Here is a 20896-nt window from a genome sequence, read left to right as displayed (position 1 = left end):
GCTTAATCAACTCACCAAAAATGCTGCTTCAATTAACCTGTTATTGTTACTTCCTTGCATGACCTCCTTCTCTCCAGGCTTTCACCCGGTTGAATTAATCCCAAGCGCCCACTTGTTGAACCCAAGATTTGTCAATACGATCCATCGTTTCACGCTACTCTATTGCTGACACACCTAGTCTCAAGGCTTTCAATCAATCGGATTTGAATTGCACAATCTTAACAAAAACCTTTAAACCCTAAAGATCTTGAGGGAAAACCCCAAAACGGTTTTATTATTTGAAACCCTCAAAGATCGTAACCAATATTCTCGGTACAACAAACCTAATTGGATGTTATCAATCCTAATCTAGATGGCACCCAATCAAAAAATGAGTATGTGTAGTTTGATTGTGTGTATGCATAGATTGAATTGAAGATGATGAGATGCTTTGAAATCCTGGATTCATGTAGATTTTACTCTATCTAGAAACCTTACTAGAGAATGATGCATGTACCAAGTATTTATATGTGGGAGAATCATAAGAGGCAAAAGGAATACAAAAGGAAAGGGAACAAATGCAATTTTTCAAAAAGTTTAGTCAATAGGTCAAACTATACGAGTCATATGTCGACCTATTCAAGTTACATGTCGACCTGTTGGAAGCATGTGTCGACCTATAAGGCTATGTGCTGCCTATAGGTCGACCTGAAGACTCGGCACATAAGACAGAAGTTGCAGGCTTTAATACTGCAACGTATGTGTTGACGTGTACCATCTATGTGTCGACCCGAAGTTTAAAAAATTCATCTATAGATCGACCTATAGTCGTATGTGTCGACCTATAATAAGGATTTTTCACTTAAAATAAGTTTCTCATGCTCAACACACTATTTTAATGCACAAACATTTTCCATACCATTTTCAATGATGTTGACATACTTCCTACTGCAAGAACGCAAAAATACACAACTAGACTTGGATGATACCGTCTAATGTACATAAACGTTATTTCCTAATTTTGACATCATGTAAAACATATCTAAACGGAAGAGGAACTCACATACCTAAACGGAATAGGCACTCACATACTCCCTTTTTCTTATGATGGCAAAACTTGAGACAATACATTCTTGAAAAGCTAGACTCCCCCTGAATGTATGCATTATACTTCTCCCCCTTTGACAACATCAAAAAGGACACAATTAGAAGAATCACATATATACAGTAAAGGATACAGAGGCAGTTTGCAAAGATAAGAAATATGCTCACATATAAACACCATACATGATAAAATAAAAACTAAATAAACAACACAACAATAAAAATAAACATAAGTAATAGATACCATAACCATTGTCTAAATCCATACAATTATAGATCCATTTTCAATACATAAACTAAGAGCCAAACAAACCATGATCCAAAAAGCTCATGCATAAAGACACTAAAACATGAATTAACAAAATGCAGAAAGACACAAGACACCTAAAATAATCGGACATCAGAAGACCAATATCACAACACATCATTTAAACACCAATCTATCTTATCCCATGTCCTCTTCGTGCATTCTTTTTCCATCCCTATATGTCATTGCAGTATTGAGAATCAATAAAATCACACATTTCCATATAGAGACTCATATCGATGAGAATCATCATTATGTACATAAATAATGTGATTGATTCTAGCCAAAATAGCTTCATGATTTTCATTCATGTTAGTGCATAAGGACACCAATGCCTCAGTCACGTATGAAACAAAAGCCTCAAAGTTGGAATCTTGAGTGGAAAAATGTTGTTGCATCATATTAGATTGTTCTATTTGTGCATCCTCAAATACGACTCGCCTTCAACACTCGTCAGCATAACGCTCATCTTATTGTACTTGCATATTTTGAAGCATGGTAATTATGGTGCCAATGTCAGCAGAATTAGCACCAAAAGTTGCACCATGATGATCTCCAACAAGTGAACCATGCATCATAGCATCTTATTCATGAGGAATTTATTGATTCCCGATGTGATTTTCATCCTCCATATGAACACCTTCTTCTTCACCTTCATCCTCAAAAGCAGCGGGATCATTAAAGTTGTAAATTCTTCTGACATTCTTACCAGTAAGAAAGTAATATGCCCTTCACTGGACATCCCATAAGTATCTCAAATTTGTAAGAGTCCTTTGAGAAAAATATTGTGCAGACCCAGGAGACTTGTATGATAGGTTAGGCAGGCCAATATTGAAGAATTTCGTAATCTTTGAAATCATAGACACATACCAAAATGAAGTACCTTTATTGCACTTCTTTATAGCAAACATCCTCGAAACAATGTAATGAGGCTAGTTTATCTTAACTTTGTTGAGCAGAATGTAGACCAAGTGAACATCAGAATAATTAATTCTTGAGAAACCATCATTTTTCAGATGGAGAACGTGAGAAACAAGCCAAAACAAAATCCTTGGAACCATCTTTAGTTATCTAGTAGTAATAGGTTCAAAGCTACCTTCAGGACGAGGAGCTCTAAGCATTTCATTTACCATATCACTCCCACTATAATCATCATCAGTATAAACATATGCCACCAACGAATCTGGTTCATCTTCCACATCAAGATCAGTGATAGTTATTCTAAATAGTGACTTCCACAATTCATCTGTAAACTCATAAATCACATTTCCAATAGTAAATTTAAAACGAGAACCATCTTTTGCATGTAGCCCAGAATAGAACACACGAATAAGATCTTCATTATAATCTTGTGCAAGTTGCAAAAAGTAGTCAATCTTCTGATGAGAGACTAACTCAACAACACTAGGAAGATTCAATTGAGTAACAAATTTGGCTTTCCACACATACTGTTTTACCACTAGCCTATCCTTATGCTTTTCTTCAAACTCCTCAACACCCCTTTGAGATACCAACGAAAAGGGAGTTTCAATAGCAGTAGATGAGGAGCTAGCATTTCCTTTACCTTTAGAATCAGCCTTATTCTTTGCTAGCTTAGGAGCCATTAAAAAGTTGAGATAGGATGTGCATACCATGTATTTGATGAAAATTTTGAATGAACAATGAATGAGTATGAGATATATTTGAATACCCACACACTCAAGCAAGATACACAATCACAGCAACCCACAATAATGAGAAAATAATCCAAAAGCGAGTAAAAATCTGGAACCTTTTGTGACTTAGGGTGAAAAGGGTTTTTTTGAAAGAGTAAAAGAAGAAATAAGATGAATGGAGGAAATTTAACGAAAATGTGAAGGAAGATGAAATGGGTTGAGAGAGACAAACAATATTTGAAGAAAATGAATGACTTTTATAAGATAAGATGAAGCATGAAGACTTGATAGATTTTAGTGCATGAATGTGAAATGAAATTTTTTGACCATAAAGATGGAATATGAGTTGACCTATGAGTTAATGTGCCGACCTGTTAAGGTTATGTGTCGGCACATACTAAAACGTTTAATCAAGAATATAAAAATCAATTCCATAGGTCGACCTATCCACGGATGTGTTGACACATCCTGAAGTATTTTTGACACATACAAATAAAATCAATTTATGTGTCGACCTATGCGACCATGTGTCGATGCATGATGGACAAGGCTTGACAAAACTCGCATTATGACTTATGAGATGATTTTTGATGACTCATAATGACTTATGCATGACTAATGATTTAATTATTTTAAAATAATGAACATGCAAACACAAGAGTAAGCATGAGTTGGCAAAAGCTATAGATCACATATGATGACATTTAGTATGAAGTCGCTATAAACATATGAAATGAAACACACAATGGTTGCATTGATATTTTTGAAATGAACGCCAGTAAGTGCCACAAATACAAAAGAAACCAAACCACTCTTACCATTTTTCTCTTTGTACAAGTATTTGAGAGTGCTATTAATAATGTACCCAAGAGTCTCATTGACTTGATGATCATCCTAACACTTGGATTTTCAATCTTGTTCAATTATGATAATTATCTTGCTCCTCCTCACATTTTCTCATCTTAGGTTGATCAATCCCTAATTTGATGAACTTGAGCATGTATTTTTAGAGATAACCTACATCATTGAGAATAATACATTTTCCGAGACTTCTTGGATAGAACACATTAGTAATAATCAACACGCTTTTACTAATTAAAATAACACTAAACTATAACCTTTTTAGAAACACATTCTATCTTTCTTGTCACAAAGTCAAGATATAGAGAAGTGTTACAAATATTATGTCTTGAGCTTCCACGAAAAAGATCACATACTATCTTCATAGTGTCAAGACATTTATCCTGCAAGATTAACGACTAGTGCTAGGTACCCAATATTCATTGGGTCTTTGATGATTAGTGAAAACTTGGTTTCACTTAGGCAACCATTGATGAGTTCCTTTGGGGACCAAGAGTCTCCTAAAGTTACACTTTGTAATGGTATGGCCCTTCATGCAACAGTAATGGCAATAAATATTGTGAGAAGAGGCTATTTTTCTATTCAAACTCTTTTTAACATAACTATAAATTTTAGAAGGATTATGAGAAGGCATATCATATTTTTAAGTGTCAATAGAAAAAGTGACTTTGGGTTGCAAAGCCTTGTTCAACTTGGCTTTAAGATCTTTTGACTCTTTTTGCCAAATATGACAAGTCTCACACCCAAACTAAGAGGTTAAATTATCATCACAATTATCTTTTAAAATGTTTATCATAGATCTCTTTAGGGATTCCATATTCTTTTCATTTTCTAACATTTTAGCTTGCATGTGAGAGAAAATTATTTTATTTGAACCAAGCTTTTTGAAAGCTTTTATGGCTTGTCTTTGTAGATTTTCAAAAGATTCTTGCAATTTAGAATAAGATAAGTCATGAGTATATTTAGGCTTAAAGTGACTTACATTATTTTTCTTTCCTTTGTTGGCCATGTAACACATCTTTGTTGATTCATCGCTTGAGCTAGAGCTTTCTCCACTTGAAGAACCACTTTCGCTTTCCCAAGCAACATAAGTCCTTCTAGGCTTATTTGATATTTTATGATGACCTTTTTCATCTTCTTTCACGATTTGAGGACACTCCGGCCTAATGTGACCTTCTTTGCCACAATGGTAGCATGTACTTATACCCGTACTTTTCTTCTTCTCATCATCCTTTGAGCAATTTGACAACCTTCTGGATTTTCCATGATCCTTCTTCTTGGAGTTCTTATTTTCTTGTTCCCACATATATCTATTATACCTTTTGATGAACAACCACATGTCTTCTTCATCAGATTCTTCGTCATCTTTAGTTTCACAATCACTAAGCTCACTTTTTGAGGACTTTAAACTAGAAGTCTTTAGATAAATGGACTTCTTCCCTTCCACCTTGTCTTTACCTTTCTCTTTCTTCATCTTCCTTTAATATTTTTTTTTCATGTTTTTCCAAGCAATTGAGTTCTTGCTCATGTGCTTCCAATTTACCAAACAAAGTAGTAAGATCAAGTGCTCTAAGATCATTCACCTCTTTGATAGCGATGACCTTGGGTTGCCACCTGTTAAGACATTTTAAAACCTTGTTAGTAGCAATAGAATTGGAGATAGGATTATCTAGAGCATTCAATATATTAATAAGATGTGTGAACCTCTTTTTCATGTTGGAAATGGTTTCACCGTGCTTCATACAAAAGAGTTCAAAGTATTGATCCTAGCTTGTTTAACTTAATTAGTTCCCTCATGGGCAACTTATAATGCATCCTACATAGCCTTGGTGGTTTCACAATGAGAGACACGATAATACTCATCAACACCTAATGAAGATATGAGAATATTGTGTGCTTTCCAATCATGAGACCAAAACTTCTTATCATTATCATTCAATTGATTTTTTGGTTTTTGTACGATGACGCCTTCACCATTGGTCATTGTAATTTGATTACAACCATTGGCAATGACGTCTCATACACCCTAATCAACGGAGTTGATATGGATACACATATAAGGTTTTCAATAGCCATAATTTTCGTCGGTGAAAATAAGTTCTCTATTATACGCCCCTTTAGGTTCGGTTGCCATTATCTAATAAGAAAATCTTAAGACCGGAAACAACTGGAGCTCATGATACCACTTGTTAGACAATATGCCTAGATCTAGATTGGGGATGAATAGATCCCAAATTAAAATTTTATTCAAAACTTTAATTTAGAAAAATTTATGGCGCAGAAGCAAGTTTAAAATATTTCTCGGGTCCAAAATCGTCTAACTGAACCTTCTAATGAAAAACTCGGATATACGTATAAGTACCAATGGTATGATAATAATTCACAAGTTGATTTATCAATACTTCAAGCACTAAATTGAATACTCTACTATAGTAACTATCTGTCCCCAATGACAACAACACACTAAAGACTAGTTGACACAATTCATCAAACACTGCGTGCAATCTACAAAGTTTGGATGTTAGTGTAGTGTTTATAGTTTTTAATAACCAATCACTACCAAATGGTAAGTGATTACTACACCAACACAATTTATCAAAGATTTCAAAAGTTATTATCCAAACAATGTTGATTAAGAGATCAAAGTAATTAGTAATTTGTGAACCGAAAAATAAATGTGTGTGAGAGAGAGAGTATGCAAGGATTTGTTTAGGCAGTTCTCCAATCGGTCTTGCTATGGGTACGTCTACCCTCAATTCGAATTCTAATTGAGATATTAATATAATAAATCTTACTTTGCAAAAGTGTCAATACAATAGATGAGAAATCAAATCCCACAAACCATAGGTTTGTTCTTGACTCTAGCACCTCCAAAAACCTTGATCAAAGCTTGATCAAGTCACCAACAATGCCGCTTCAATTCACCTGTTGTTGCTACTTCCTTGCACGACCTCCCTGTCTCAAGGATTTCACCCGGCTGAGTTAATCCCAAGCGCACACTTGTTGAACCCATGATTTGTCAATGCAATCCACCATTTTACGCTACTCCCTTACCAACACACCTAGTCTCAAGGCTTTCACTCAATTGAATCTGAATTGCACAATCTTGACAAAAACCTTCAAACCCTAAAGATCTTGAAGGAAAACCCCAAAACGATTTTCTTATTTGAATCCCTCAAAGATCACAACCCAATATTCTCGGTACAACAAATCTAATTGGACGTTATCAATCCTAATTTAGATGGCACCCAATCAAAAAATGAATATGTATAGTTTGATTGTGTGTATGCATAAATTTAATTGAAGAAGATGAGATGCTTTAAAATGCTGGATTCATGTAGGTTTTACTCACTTTAGAAACCTTACTAGAGAATGATGCATGTACCAAGTATTTATATATGTGAGTCTCATAAGAGGCAAAAGGAATACAAAAGGAAAGGGAGCAAATGAAAATTTTCAAAACGTTTAGTCAATAGGTTGACCTATACGAGTCATGTGTCAATTTATTCAAGTCATGTGTTTACCTGTTTGAAGCATGTGTCGACCTGTAAGGCTATGTGCTGCCTATAGGTCGACCTGAAGATTCATCACATAAGATAGAAGTTGCAGACTTTAATACTGCAGCGTATGTGTCGACCTGTACCATCTATGTATCGACCTGTAGTTTAAAAAATTCATTTATAGGTCGACTTGTAGTCGTATCTGTCGACCTATAATGGGGATTTTCCACTTAAACTAAGTTTCTCATGCTCAACACACTATTTTAATGCACAAATATTTTCCAGACCATTTCCAATGATGTTGACATGCTTCCTAATGCAAGAATGCTAAAATGCACAACTAGACTCGGATGATACCGTCCAATGTACATAAACGTTATTTCCTAGTTTTGACATCATACAAAATATATATAAACGGAAGAGGCACACTAATTATGTACTGTGTGGTTATATGATGCAGGGTTAATGTGGTATGGAATGTTGACAAGGTCATTCATGAACAAGAGGACACTTTGAACAAGATCAAATCTCATGAAGGATTTGAGAACAAGAGTAGATAGCTTAATAATGGATAATATGTAGGACTTAGGGTTAGGATTAGTGGTTGATTTTGGTCAACAAGTTGACCAGAGTCAACAGTTGACCAGAGTCAACAGTTGACCAGAGTCAACTGTAGGTCAAAATGATGTACTTTTGTATAGACTCTTGTAATTATTTACTTTGTGTCATGACTTAATAACTTGTAATGAGAAATGGCCTTTGAAAATATTTGAGTATGTGTAACTTGTATGCCTTTTTCCAATATGAATTTGAATCTTTGAACCTGAATCCGAATTATCTTGAATGACTTCATCTTGATCCTAAACCCTGAATCTGAAACACTTCTTGATTAAAAAATGCCATTGAGTAAGGCTCCATATGAAAATGATCACCAAATGTCAACTCAGAAATAACCTTCAAAATCAACTCCCAAGTTAATTGTATCACCAAAATTCCATAGGTTTGACCCCTAGAGAAACCCTAGCTCAGTGTTATGCATAAAGACCTTTGAATCAATGGTGCTCATTTGAAGAGTGCAATTATGAATGCCCTAAATAATTGTTAATATGCAGATGAAGTGAGGACCATGAGCCATTTCTTTCGCATCTCATTGTCACAAATGTTTGTCTTCTATCCGAACCATTGTCGAATCTTCCCATTACAACGTCGAACCCCAATTTCACAGCCTCCATAGCATATGTTCATGAATAACAAACTCTTCTTTATTCATAAATTATACACGAACATCTACTTCAACAAGGACCGGTCGAACACCCAGTTTAACGTCATCATTCACTTCATCCAGTTTAATATCATGCTTCACTTCAATCGGTTTAACATCCACACTCACAATAGATTTGAAAAACATATCAGAGTGCACCATATCTAATAATAGAAATAACATAAAGACAACTAAAACTCAATTTATTAGGACAATACAAATATACATCTCTAGATCACACCAAACTTTACCGGAGATGCATATCCAGACTCAACGTTCTTTTTTCATCTCAAAAACCAAATTAATGCAAAAAAAGAGGGATAAAATGAATAACTTTACTTGCAATTTCAGCCTCTTTTGCTCCCTTTGATGTGGTGAAGTGCAAGAATGAATGAGAGAATTTTTTTAAAGGTTTTGAAAAATGGTGTTTATTTTCAACATGAAGATGAAGATTATGCAAGGTTGTGGTGTATCCAATTTTCCGCTTTATATTTTCGGACATGCATCTCCGGAAATATCACTGAATTGTTAAATAAACCAGTTCAGTGAATTTAAACACTATTATTAAATACATAGGATATTTCGGAAATAGATCTTCGTATACACCCAAATACGATACGAAAATGCATTTTGGTGCCATATGTTGTTTAATATGGAATAGATTTTGGGTGCGACTAAATGAAGGGAATTTTCAAATTCTTACCGCTAAGGATGGAATGAGCATTTCCCAAGCATCAATTCATTGCATTTTGGACATGAATCATGATCTTACTTTACCATTTTTTGTGTTGTTTAGGAATCTGAGGGAAAACTAATTGAAAGAGAAGTTTCAAATAAAACTAATAACGCATATCATTTTCTTCTTTAATATTTAGCATTTGTCTTTTTGATGCTGATCAAGGATATTTGAACATTATGCAATTACCAAAATAATTCTAGGATATGGAGCTTCTTTAGGTGGCTTTTTCTTCTTCTTAACCCTTCAAAATCATATTAAATCTATGGATAGAGAGATATGAACTCTGATAGAGCATATGAGAGGCTGGTTTATGCTAGCTTTTTGTCTTGTGCGAGTGGGATTAATATCCATTTTCTTACATTCTTTTCGAGTTTTAAACAAGTGTGTTATGCAAATCAAGCTAGCAAAGTGAAATGCAAATATTTCCAAAAACATTTTACTTAAAGAAATAACAAGTACAAAATATGATGAATCCATATAATCCACAAAGTGGCCAAACCTAATCAATTCCATTAGTAGAAGTAGAATTGTTCCAAAGATTCCACAATTATTACAGAACCATCAGAAAAAATTGTATTACAGGAATGTTGTATACTACTCATAAATACCTAGCTACCTACTTTTTGCGCTTAAGAGGTCCAGTCTTGAAACCACCCTTAGTCGGCTTACCCCAAGGTGTACGGGATCCTTTCCCCCACGCACCACTACTCTTGCTCTTGCCCTCTCCTCCACCATGAGGATGATCAACAGGATTCATAGCCACCCCCCGAACAACCGGTCTCCGACCTAGCCATCTGCTATGGCCAGCCTTCCTAAGCTTGCGATCCCCATGAGTTGGATTAGAGACAGTACCAACAGTGGCCCTGCATCGAGAATCAATCAACTTTTTAACACCAGATGGAAGTTGGACTAAACAGTATGCTGATGTGGGCTCTTTCAAAATCTTTGCATTGGTTCCGGCTGCTCGGACAAGCTTTCCACCTTGCCCTGGGTTCAGTTCAATGTTGTGAATGATTGTTCCAATTCGCATTGCAGAGAGAGGCATACAACTCCCAATCTGTGAGTTTATGTCTGAATACATCATTCTCTCGCGTGCCTCATCAGGAATGGTGTTTGAAACCTGTGCTAAAAACCAAAACAAAGAAACAGAAGAAGCATACTCAGATGCCATAACTAAAAGGAAACCAAAAAGCTTCATTATACTATGAATATTGATTTAAATGTTGGAATTGGGAGAATGAAAAAGTGCTAAAGAGAAGAGAATGAAAGTACCAGAAGAGAGACGACGAAGAGCATTGGTTAACAAATTGTTTACCGACGACATGGAACGGTTTCTCAGTAATGACACAGCCATTTATAAAAAATGATACTGTAGAAAGAAAAAAAGGAGCAATTACAATGAAAATTTCATATAACAAGTAGCAACTGTGCATTGCAGAAAAAACATGATGATAAAAGATGTGGAAAAGAAAAATCAATGAAAAAGAAGAATGTAATAGATTATAGTTTACTGCAAATATTAATTAGGATAAATTGGATTGCAATTGCATAGATGCTAACAATTATGAAACGAGATGCCACGGATCTATGTTGCCAATAGTGAGCTATACAAGAGAAGGAAAGAAAAGAAAAACTATCACTGTTTCTGACAGGCCAGGCCGACTTGTAACTCCAGCTAGGGATGTGTATGGTTCTTAAACCAACCGAATTGAACCAAATATATGATTTGGTTTTTATAACTGTTTCAATAAAACCAGTTTATTTTCTCAGAGCCGATTTACATTTGGATAGGACCGGTTCAAAATCGGTATTTGTTTAAAAAATATCTAAAACCAATTTCTCTGAAAACCAACTATATCATAATAGGTTCTAAAATCTTAGCAGCTGTAAATATACTTGGGCTTGACCCTCCATTACCAACTACTTATACGTATCCCTGCTTCAAGAATTCCATTCTGAACTACAACTAAGATGCATATACAACAAGCATAATTTTTTATCTTTAATTCAAACAATATGAAGCAAATTAAACACTTTGAAATATACAGCATCAGAACATTACAAGATTCAACAAGGGATCAACCATATTTTTGCAATCCGACGAATAAAACTTGGTATTGATTCGAAAGCAAAATTTAAGGGGGGAGAAACGTATGCATTTTGTAACAAAGATAAATCTAGATAAGAAATGTTACAGGATTCGCGGCGGCGGTGGAGTCAAGTACGATAGAGTTGAAGCAGCTTTTTGGTATGAATGCAATGGTAGCAGTTGATTTGGATTATGAATTTACACGATTTTGAAGAACTTGTTATTCAAACTATGTGATTTGGGGAATTAGGGTTTAGGGTTTGAAGCTAAGAATGGGACATTTGGGCTGCAATTTGAAAATGAAATTGTGAAGGAAGATTATTGATTATTGGGTATCACAACTTGTTACTGATACAAAGCAAAATGGCGCAGTCCTGCACAAAGGTTTTACTTAAATTGTGGAAACAAAAATGTTTTTTTTAATAAAAAGGTATGATTTTTGGTTTTGACAAATATAAATGTGTTTATTTGATCTTAAATGAAGGGTGGTAAATCTATAATATAAAAAGATCAATATTTTTTGAATTCCCCAAACTGCCCCTGCCTTATTGATCTTTTTATTATTTGGTAAATCTATAATATTGATTTTTTTTATATTATTTGGTAAATCTATATCTTTTTATATTACCAAATTGAAAATCACCGAATAGTATTGATCTTTTTATATTATTTGGTGAAAATAGTGATTCTGAAATTGATTAGTGTTTATTTTATCTTTTTTTCAATTTTGCTTAGATTTTGGTTTTAATGTAACTATTATTTGGTGAAAATTACAAATTACTTCACGATTTTTCCTTCAAAATCACTTATCAATTTAAGTTGTTATTTAAATATAACACAATTGTTCATATAATTATTTTCCTAACCAATTTTGAGAAGTTACATGTTCAATATAAGGTTTAGTGAAATAAACAATCTACATTAGATTTAATAAACTCAAAATTGTTTTACTCCTCAATTTTATGAGATAATTGGGGTGAAAATGTGATATATCCACCAGTGAAATGACAAAATCGAGAAGACATGTGTTTTCGCCATTTCAGAATTCCAAAAATGTATTCCTAGGGATCGAATTAGGGGTGGAAAAACAGGTATGTCCCGTTGGTCATGCCCGCACTTTAGTGCGGGCGGGCTAAGGATTTAGGCCCTCACCCTCTAATGTGTCTCGTCCCGTTGTAAATGACCATTTAGAAATGCAGATTTCACATCTAAATGCATCAGAGGCAATTCATGTTAGTACCTATGGCAATCACCAGTCTGATTGTTTCATGTCTAGCTACAAGAGCAAACACCTCAAAGTAATCTAGTCCATATTTCTGTATAAATCCTCTAGTTACTAACCTTGTTTTGTATTTACCAATTTATCCATCTGGCTTTAGTTTCACCTTGTAAAGCCATTTGACATTGATGGATTTCTTGTTCTTTGGAAGCTCGATCAACTCACAAGTCTTGTTTCTTTTTATAGCCTCAAGTCTTCTTTCATGACCTTCAATCACACTTTCTTCTTTAGAGTTTCTTTTGTACTGACTGGTTCAGAGTCTACCAACATGGTACACTGAATGACTTCCCCTTCAGAGTCCATCTCAGTATCTTGCAACATGTCAAACTCTGCAAATCTTCTTGGTATTTATCAGATTCTTTGTGGTCTCTAAACTTATTCATAATCTTATTCAGATGCTGAAACAATATCAGATACTAGACTACCTTCAGAGGCATGATTACCACCAGATTCTGGATCATCATCAGAATTTGGATCAGAATCAGATTCACCTTCAGAGTCAGATTCGCCTTCAGACTCTTCTTCAGTGTCAGAGTCACCTTCAGACTCTGACTCATCTTCAGACTCAGAATCTCCTTTAGAGACAGATTCTCCTTCTGAGTCTGAAATGTCTTTAGATGTTAACTTAAGTGTTAACACTGCACCAGAGTTGGATTGAGACTTATCAAATTCCACACTTCAGATTCCTTCATAATGACATCTTTGTTGAATTCAACTTTGTTGGTAACATGATAGTAGAGCTTATAAGTACATGTACTGTTGTACCCTACAAGCAACATAACTCTGCTTCTGTCATCCAACTTCCTTCTCTTAGCACCGGGTACATGTCTATAATAAACAAAACCAAAAACCTTCAAATGGCTCACAATTTGCTTATCTTCAATCCACTTCTCAAAGGGAACAATTTCCTTCAGCTTCTTAGTTGGACACCTGTTGAGCACATACATATGCTACAGTAGCAATAGCTTCTTCCCACAAAGTGTGAGGTAGCTTCTTCTTTTTCAGAATGCTCCTTGTCATATCGAGCAAAGTTATATTTCTTCTTTCAACAAAACCATTATGCTGAAGAGTGTATGGAGCAGTCACCTCATGCTCAATTTCATTCTCCTCACAGAACCTTTTGAACTCTGTAGAGTTGTACTCACCTCCACCATCAGTTCTGAGAATTTTCAGCTTCTGACCACTGTATTTTTCAGCCTTCACCTTGAACTTCTGAAACTCAGCAAACACCACATCCTTAAACTTGATGAGTGTTACCCATGTCATTCTTATGAACTCATCCATAAATGACACAAATTACTTATTTCCTCCAAGTGAAGGTACTTCAAATGGTCCACATACATCAGAATGCACTACTCCCAAAACATGTTTTGCTCTTAGAGCTACTTCTGATGCAAATGGAAATCTAGGTTGCTTACCTTTTATGTATATCTCACATGACTTCTTAGACTTCACAATCTTAGGAATGTTATGTACCAGCTTCTTAGAACTCAGATGCCATAAGCTTCTAAATTCAGATGCGCTAATCTCTTATGTTGCTTCCCATACAAGTTCAGATAACTCACTGTCACCTTCAGTACCTTCTGCACTAAGGCATTTAGTTTTAGTTGTTTCCACATTCACCTTAAATATTATGTTGCTTCCCTATTCAGACTGCATAATCAGCTTCTGATCAGAATCATACAACTTTAAGAGATTGTCCTTCATAGTAACTGAGAAACCTTTCTCAATTAGCTGACCTACACTCATCATATTTCTCTTCATTCCAAGAACATACCAAACATCCTTGATCAAAACAGTTTTTCCATTCTTCACTATGAACTTGGCATTTCCCATTCCTTCAGCATTCTAATACTTATCATCATCACGTCTGATTTTTGTCCTCTTTCTAGAGTCAAAATTAATCTACCATTGTTTGTTTCTAGTTAGATGATTTGAGAAGCCAATGTCCATATACTATCAGTCTACCAAATGTCCACCATCAGATTTAGAAGCCATCAATAGCACAGGTTCATCATCGGATTCTTCTCTCGCTATGTTTGCTTCTGATTTCCTTTTCTTGTTTGACCAACAGTCAGCAGAAAAGTGATCAAACTTCTTACAACAATAACATTGAACCTTCTTCTTGTTAAACTTTTCCTTTCCCTTCTAATGTTTCTTCTAATCAGAATTGGAGACTTTTGGCTTCTGATAACCACCACGTCTCTTCTTGGCCTCTGACCAAGACTGCTTATAATTCTTCTTATTGGAAGACGTTTTCAGAGCCTGCTCTACCTCTCTTTTAGAGGTTCTCTCAGTCAGACACATCTCTTATGCCTCTAGACTGCTTTACAACTCTTCAATTCTCATGCTGCTCAGATCCTTAGAATGTTCAATTTCTACAACAATGTAATCAAATTGAGGAGTAAGTGATCTCAATACCTTCTCAATGATTAATTGTTCATAAAAAGTATCTCCATAAGATTTCATCTCATTTGTGATTAGAATCACTCTGAAGATGTAATCTGATATCTTCTCGTCATTCTTCATTGTGAGATTATCATACTGCTTACACAGAGACTGAAGTTTCACCTTCTTCACTGATGTATCCCCTCTATAGCAACATACCAGTATGTCCCACGCAACTTCGTTGTCGTCGAATCAATGATATTCTCAAACACATTCACATTCACACACTGATGAATGTAGAACAAAGTTTTCTGATCTTTCTTCATCAACTCTCTATACGTGTTCCTTTGTGTTTCAGTTGCATCTGCTGTATAACCGTCATTGACGAAATCAAGAATATCTTAAGCACCAAACAACACACACATCTGAATCATATATCGATTCCATTTCTTTACATCAAATACTGAAAGCTTTGTATCCAAGCTACCGTTTACACCGTTCATCTTCGATCTTGTGCGATAACTCATTCAGATCTCACCAAACACTCGTGTTTCCCAATCTCACAGGAATCAAGAAATGTGATTCTGTTATGATTCCAATCATGAATCCAAGAAACGAAATCAATCACACACGCCTCACATTCACTCAGTGTTTCTCGTAGATTTGAATCAGAGTTCTAAATATCAATTGTTGGTGCACAAGAGGAAAAGAAGATGAAGATGGAAGAGAGAAAAGAGAAAAACTGAATTGCAACTAACTTTTAAAGAGAAATTGATTGTAATAAAAAATTTGTTACACTTTTCTAACTGAGCAGAGGTTCAGTATTTATACACATGAAGACTTAGTTGTCAAACTAAATACATCTCAAATTAAACTTAAATGGTATTTAAATAAAATACTAATTTAATATTAGATTACACTCCAATAAAATAAACAACTCTTTAGTAAGACTGTGATGTTAGGCAATGTATCTAACTTGGTAACATTTATACAAAACAAAAAACCATTACAATATTTTCATATAGTAACCATCGACAATACACACAAATATACTACGCAAGTTGGATTTTTTTCAATAAATTCTAGAGACTCTATTATAAAAACAGAAAAATTACTCTACACAAGTTGGAGTTCAGCTATACAATTTCATAATTTTAATTAAACATAATATTTTTTTTTATTTGAAATTCTTAACGAGTGTCTCGGGACACTGATTAGCATGATCCTATAATATAAAATATAAAACAATAGATTAAATGTATTAATTAGAAAATATAATTGAAAAATAAAAATAAAAATTGTATGGATAAGGTAAAGTGACAAATTTTTTAAAATAAATAACTTTTTTAAATATGATATTTATTTTGGGACGAATAAAATATATTATTTAATTATTTTTTTATTTTGAAATTGAGTTCACAACCTTCAATTCCGAACTTTTAACTGTGAAAGTGAAATTCAATTCTGAATTTGTTTTAAAAAGAAAATGTTAGTTAAGGATTTGAGTCACCAATTTTGAGGTATAAGATTTTTGGTTGTCTTTCAATTCTTCAAGTTCCAATGTTTGGAAGTTGAAGTTATAATAGTATAACTTAAGAGAAAACAAAATTACAATGGTTTGATTCTGAATCAATTTGAGATTGATTAACTATAAATAATAACTTCAATTCCATTCGACTTACTAACCATAAATAATAGTTTGGTTATTTTAACTTTAATTCAATTCAATTTAATTCAATAATTTTTTTTGAACAACCCTAATATTAATCACAAATTTGATCATTGATTATTTTTTAAAAATTCAAAATTAAGAGTTACATATTAGACAATATTTAAGTTGAACATAATTTTTATAACCCATAGTAATTCTCGCCTTACAAATGAGTTCAATTTAAACTCTAATTCTAAGATAATATATCATAATCTATTCAAAAAATGGTTAGATTACCACTTATAATATCAACTCAAAATTAATTGTAACGGTTACCACTTTAATAATAAGTCAAAAATTAATTGTATTTGATATGATAGTAACTTGAGTAACAAGTTACAAATTCAGTACAAACACTTTGAATCAAATACATGAGTATTAATTGAATTTAAATTTACCATTGAGTTTTTTTATAAAAAAAAAAAGTCTAACATTTATTTTTTTAAAACCAAAATTTGATTGAACACATACTAGTATAACAATGCAAAACAACAACAAAAATAATTATGAAATAGAACCAAAAAACCACTATTTTATTTTGTTGGGACCAACCAATAACTAACTTAAAAATAATTAATACTTAAAATAAAATAAAACGAGTACAATAATTAAATCCATATCTCTTAAAAAATAATTGAGTATAAATTACTCTTCAACTTAATCATACTTTCATTTTCTTTTTAAAAAATAATCAACATGACATAACTAAAAACAGAAGAAATGAAGCTATCTATCAATATCACAATAATAAAAACATTATCAGAGTTTGTTCTGCTGTCATTATAGTTTATAAGCTGTATAGCCTCATTTGTTGAATTCTCAAAAAAACCAACCAACAACAATGCCACGTCATTACATGACCCCACTTTTTGTACTATGTGTCGGTCGTGTTCATCACACACACACACATATATACATGTAAACCTTAGTATTTCATAGTTGAATTGTTTTTTTGTTTTTCTTCCAACCTTCCACATTTATAATGAAAGAAATAAAGGTGGTAGTAGGCCATGGGCCATGGCAATCCACATTCTTCACCCACCTTTTATTCTTTTGCTGACTCTTTCTTCTTTTCTTCTTCTTTACTTCTTCATTCATATCATTTCTTTTTCTTCTTCTCATTTCTTGGTTCTCCTCTTCAGGAAAGAAAGACCTTCTCTCGTATGTAATTGTTAATTGTCAAACATAATATATAATTTTGTTTCTTTATGGTTTTTGATTTTAGGTTGGTGTTGGAAATTTTATGGTTTTTGCTAATTGAGTATGTTGGTTAATTGTGTGTTCTGAAGTTGTGTTGTTGATTTATGTTTTTTTAGTGGTGTGGAGGATTTGCTTCACTTCAATAATGGGTTCTGGTTTTTGGTTTAAAGCAATAATTAGCTTAAGGAATAGGAAGTCAAAAGATAGAAGATCAAAGAAACTAAAGGTACAATGCACTTCTTTTCATTTTTATTTATTTATCTCATCTTAGAAAGCAATAATGAATCTAATACCATGTTAACATTGAGCTCTAATACCATGTTGATTATTCTCATTTATAAGGATATGTTTAGACTATATATTTATTGTATGATGCAAGACTTTTAACACCTTTCATGCTCACGATTGGATATCTAGAGTGTAAGGAAATAAATGCTGGGTGATGATCAGATAATAAAAATCTGATAGCAGGTTGTCTAATAGATCTTAAATGATGCTTTAATGCTATGTTGAAAAATGCGTTGGAGTCTAACTCATCTCTATAAAATCGGTTTGTATAAGTTAATTTCATACAGTTAGTTGTAAACCTCTATTGTGCATTAATTTCTGTCTTCAAATCATATTATTAGAACTATTTCGCACAACGGCGGCCATTGTAACCAGAATGTTTCTATCTTCAATTTGATCACTCATTGGGACAGGGTACTTTAGCTCCAGAGAAGCCAAGTGCATTGAAGTCGAACAAGTCTCCGGGAAATGAGTCTACTGATTTAGCAAATGGCAACCAAAATGAAAATCTCGCGTCCGTTGAAACTACTGCTGCAACAAGGATCCAGACTGCATTCCGGGCTTATAAGGTTTGTTCAAGCAAATTTTTTGCGGACGACACGTCTATGTGCTATTGTGTGTATGTTGCTACCGTACCAGCTTTCAAATTGCATTTTATAAGGGATATGTAATTTATGAATATAGCCAACAACTGTAAATGTAGGTTTATGTTGCTTATATACGATGGTACGAATCTGTGTCTCACTATCTTCTGCCGCTTTTTATTTCACAATGCTGAGTTTTAGTTATATCTTCTCCAGGCTAGAAAAGCTCTACGACGAATGAAAGGTTTTTCAAAACTGAAGAATTTAACACAAGGTTACTCTATTCAAAAGCAAGCCAGTACAACTATAACATACCTTCATTCATGGAGCAAAATACAGGGTGAGATTAGAGCTCGTCGAATCTGTATGGTGACAGAAGACAAGATCAGGCGGAAGAAACAAGAGTCTCAACTAAAACTCGAAGAAAAGCTCCATGATTTCGAGGTAATCTTTAGCCTGTACTAATTTTCTTTATATTTGTTTCCCTGGTCCTTTCCACATTGCTAATAGTCCTTTATGTGGTCCTCCCCGACTCAAAGGATTAGTCTCTGCGGTTGCTCGCAGAGGATACTCGGTTTCTATCGAGAAAAAGAAGTTCTTTCCTCCAATAAGGATCGCTCTTTATTTTTCTATAAAACTATATATAAGCTCGACCATAGTTCAATTACAGTCGGACCATCAAATCGTTTTCAATGACCGATCCGGTTTTAAAAACATTGGATCAAATAATTTTGCAAAATGTGTTAGTTTGTTCCTGTTAATGCAGTTCTGTTAATCTTGTTTTAAGCGCTATGTATAATAAATTACAGGTTGAATGGTCGGGCGGCCCTGAAACCGCGGAGGAAACCCTTGGTAGGATACATCAGAGAGGAGAAGCAGCAGTAAAGCGCGAAAGAGCCATGGCTTATGCCTTTTCTCATCAGGTAAGTCAATCTTGGGAATGTTCAGTTATTGTCTTATTTCTTATGAAGCACGGACACCACACACGACACCAGAAATAATTTCAAATAAATAAATTATATGTAGTCACAAGTGTCAGTGTCGTGTCGGTGTCTGACACGGACACAGTTCTTTCAGAGGTCGCTGCTATAGAGTTTATTTCACATACTCGAACTGAAAATAAAATACATATTTGATGAAATATTTAGTGGAGAGCAAACTCTAGTCAGAGCCAAGTACTAGGCAGTTACGAGCTCGGCAGAGCTAACTGGGGTTGGAGCTGGAAGGAACGCTGGATCGCCGCGCGTCCATGGGAAAGCCGTGTAGCTAGCATTAGCCCGAAGAAAGCTCAAAATAAACCATCATTCAAAGTTCAAAAAGATAAAAAGACATCAACATCTAAAACTCCGGTTTCGGTAACACCTCCTTCCTCCAGTGCAAAAGGGACTCCTCCTCCTCCTAAAGGAAGTACCAAAGCTAGAAGATTGTCTTTTCCAACCACAGAGAAAGAGAAAACTGTGGTTGAAGGAGGAGTGAAGTGAGTATTCAACAATGGTTCCTAAGAAGAAAAGCTTAATTTTTCAAGTATAAAGCCTTTTGTATAATTTGAGATCACTTTATTTATTCATTGGATTGCTTACTATTTGTGCATATTTTGGTGTGATTTGTTGATTGATTCTGTTATTTTTTTCTTCACATTTTGGCAATCTTGTATATTCAAAGAAGAGACAGATTAAATTGTAGATAGAACAATATCTTTTTTTATCTTATATTATAAAACTCTTAAATATGATCATGTATTTTCCAATATTCATTCAACAAATGTTCTCTCTCTATATATATCTTTATTCTCATCTTAGTCTTGGCAAAAAACCCTAAAATTTTGTAAATCTAATTATGGATGGGGTAGGATTCATGTGGAGCAAGCTATGGAATGAGGAAACGGCGTCATGAATGAGATAAAGGTTTTGAGAGAAAGTGAAATGGAATCAGAAAAATGGAGTGAGAAATA

The 20896-nt window shown here is 34.1% G+C and overlaps 2 protein-coding genes across 3 annotated transcripts; one reads left to right on the top strand and one right to left on the bottom strand.

Moving 5' to 3' along the window:
- Positions 1 to 9862: 9862 nt before the first annotated feature.
- Positions 9863 to 11932, bottom strand: LOC127081233 (60S ribosomal protein L2, mitochondrial). Its single transcript, XM_051021514.1, has 3 exons — positions 11602 to 11932; positions 10679 to 10775; positions 9863 to 10531 (listed from the first exon to the last, which is right to left on the bottom strand). The coding sequence occupies exons 2-3, from the start codon at positions 10758 to 10760 to the stop codon at positions 10023 to 10025; spliced, it is 591 nt and encodes a 196-aa protein (XP_050877471.1). The 5' UTR covers positions 10761 to 10775; positions 11602 to 11932; the 3' UTR covers positions 9863 to 10022.
- A 5883-nt stretch (positions 11933 to 17815) lies between these two features.
- Positions 17816 to 20674, top strand: LOC127081220 (protein IQ-DOMAIN 9). Of its 2 annotated transcripts, none has more exons than XM_051021503.1 (6): positions 17816 to 18034; positions 18190 to 18299; positions 18775 to 18930; positions 19162 to 19389; positions 19755 to 19868; positions 20094 to 20674. In XM_051021503.1, exons 1-6 carry the CDS (start codon positions 17884 to 17886, stop codon positions 20424 to 20426), a joined length of 1092 nt encoding a protein of 363 aa, XP_050877460.1. In that variant the 5' UTR covers positions 17816 to 17883; the 3' UTR covers positions 20427 to 20674. The 2 variants fall into 2 exon arrangements, with proteins under 2 accessions (XP_050877460.1, XP_050877466.1); XM_051021509.1 differs by lacking the exon at positions 17816 to 18034 and adding an exon at positions 18080 to 18098.
- The last annotated feature ends 222 nt before the right edge of the window (positions 20675 to 20896 follow it).

The sequence above is a fragment of the Lathyrus oleraceus genome, chromosome 1 (assembly GCF_024323335.1).
Source record: "Lathyrus oleraceus cultivar Zhongwan6 chromosome 1, CAAS_Psat_ZW6_1.0, whole genome shotgun sequence".
NCBI lineage: Eukaryota > Viridiplantae > Streptophyta > Magnoliopsida > Fabales > Fabaceae > Lathyrus > Lathyrus oleraceus.
The sequence above is the reverse complement of the archived record's forward strand: the minus strand, read 5'-3'. Positions and strand labels throughout refer to the sequence as shown.

Excerpts from the sequence above, each read along its gene's own strand:
- LOC127081233 (XM_051021514.1), bottom strand. The coding sequence starts at position 10,760 with ATGGCTGTGTCATTACTGAGAAACCGTTCCATGTCGTCGGTAAACAAT. Across the intron at positions 10,532-10,678 it reads TCTTCGTCGTCTCTCTTCTG|CACAGGTTTCAAACACCATT; the intron begins GTACTTTCATTC and ends TTTGGTTTTTAG.
- LOC127081220 (XM_051021503.1), top strand. The coding sequence starts at position 17,884 with ATGGGCCATGGCAATCCACATTCTTCACCCACCTTTTATTCTTTTGCT. Across the intron at positions 18,300-18,774 it reads GAAGATCAAAGAAACTAAAG|GGTACTTTAGCTCCAGAGAA; the intron begins GTACAATGCACT and ends TCATTGGGACAG. Across the intron at positions 19,869-20,093 it reads CTTATGCCTTTTCTCATCAG|TGGAGAGCAAACTCTAGTCA; the intron begins GTAAGTCAATCT and ends TGAAATATTTAG.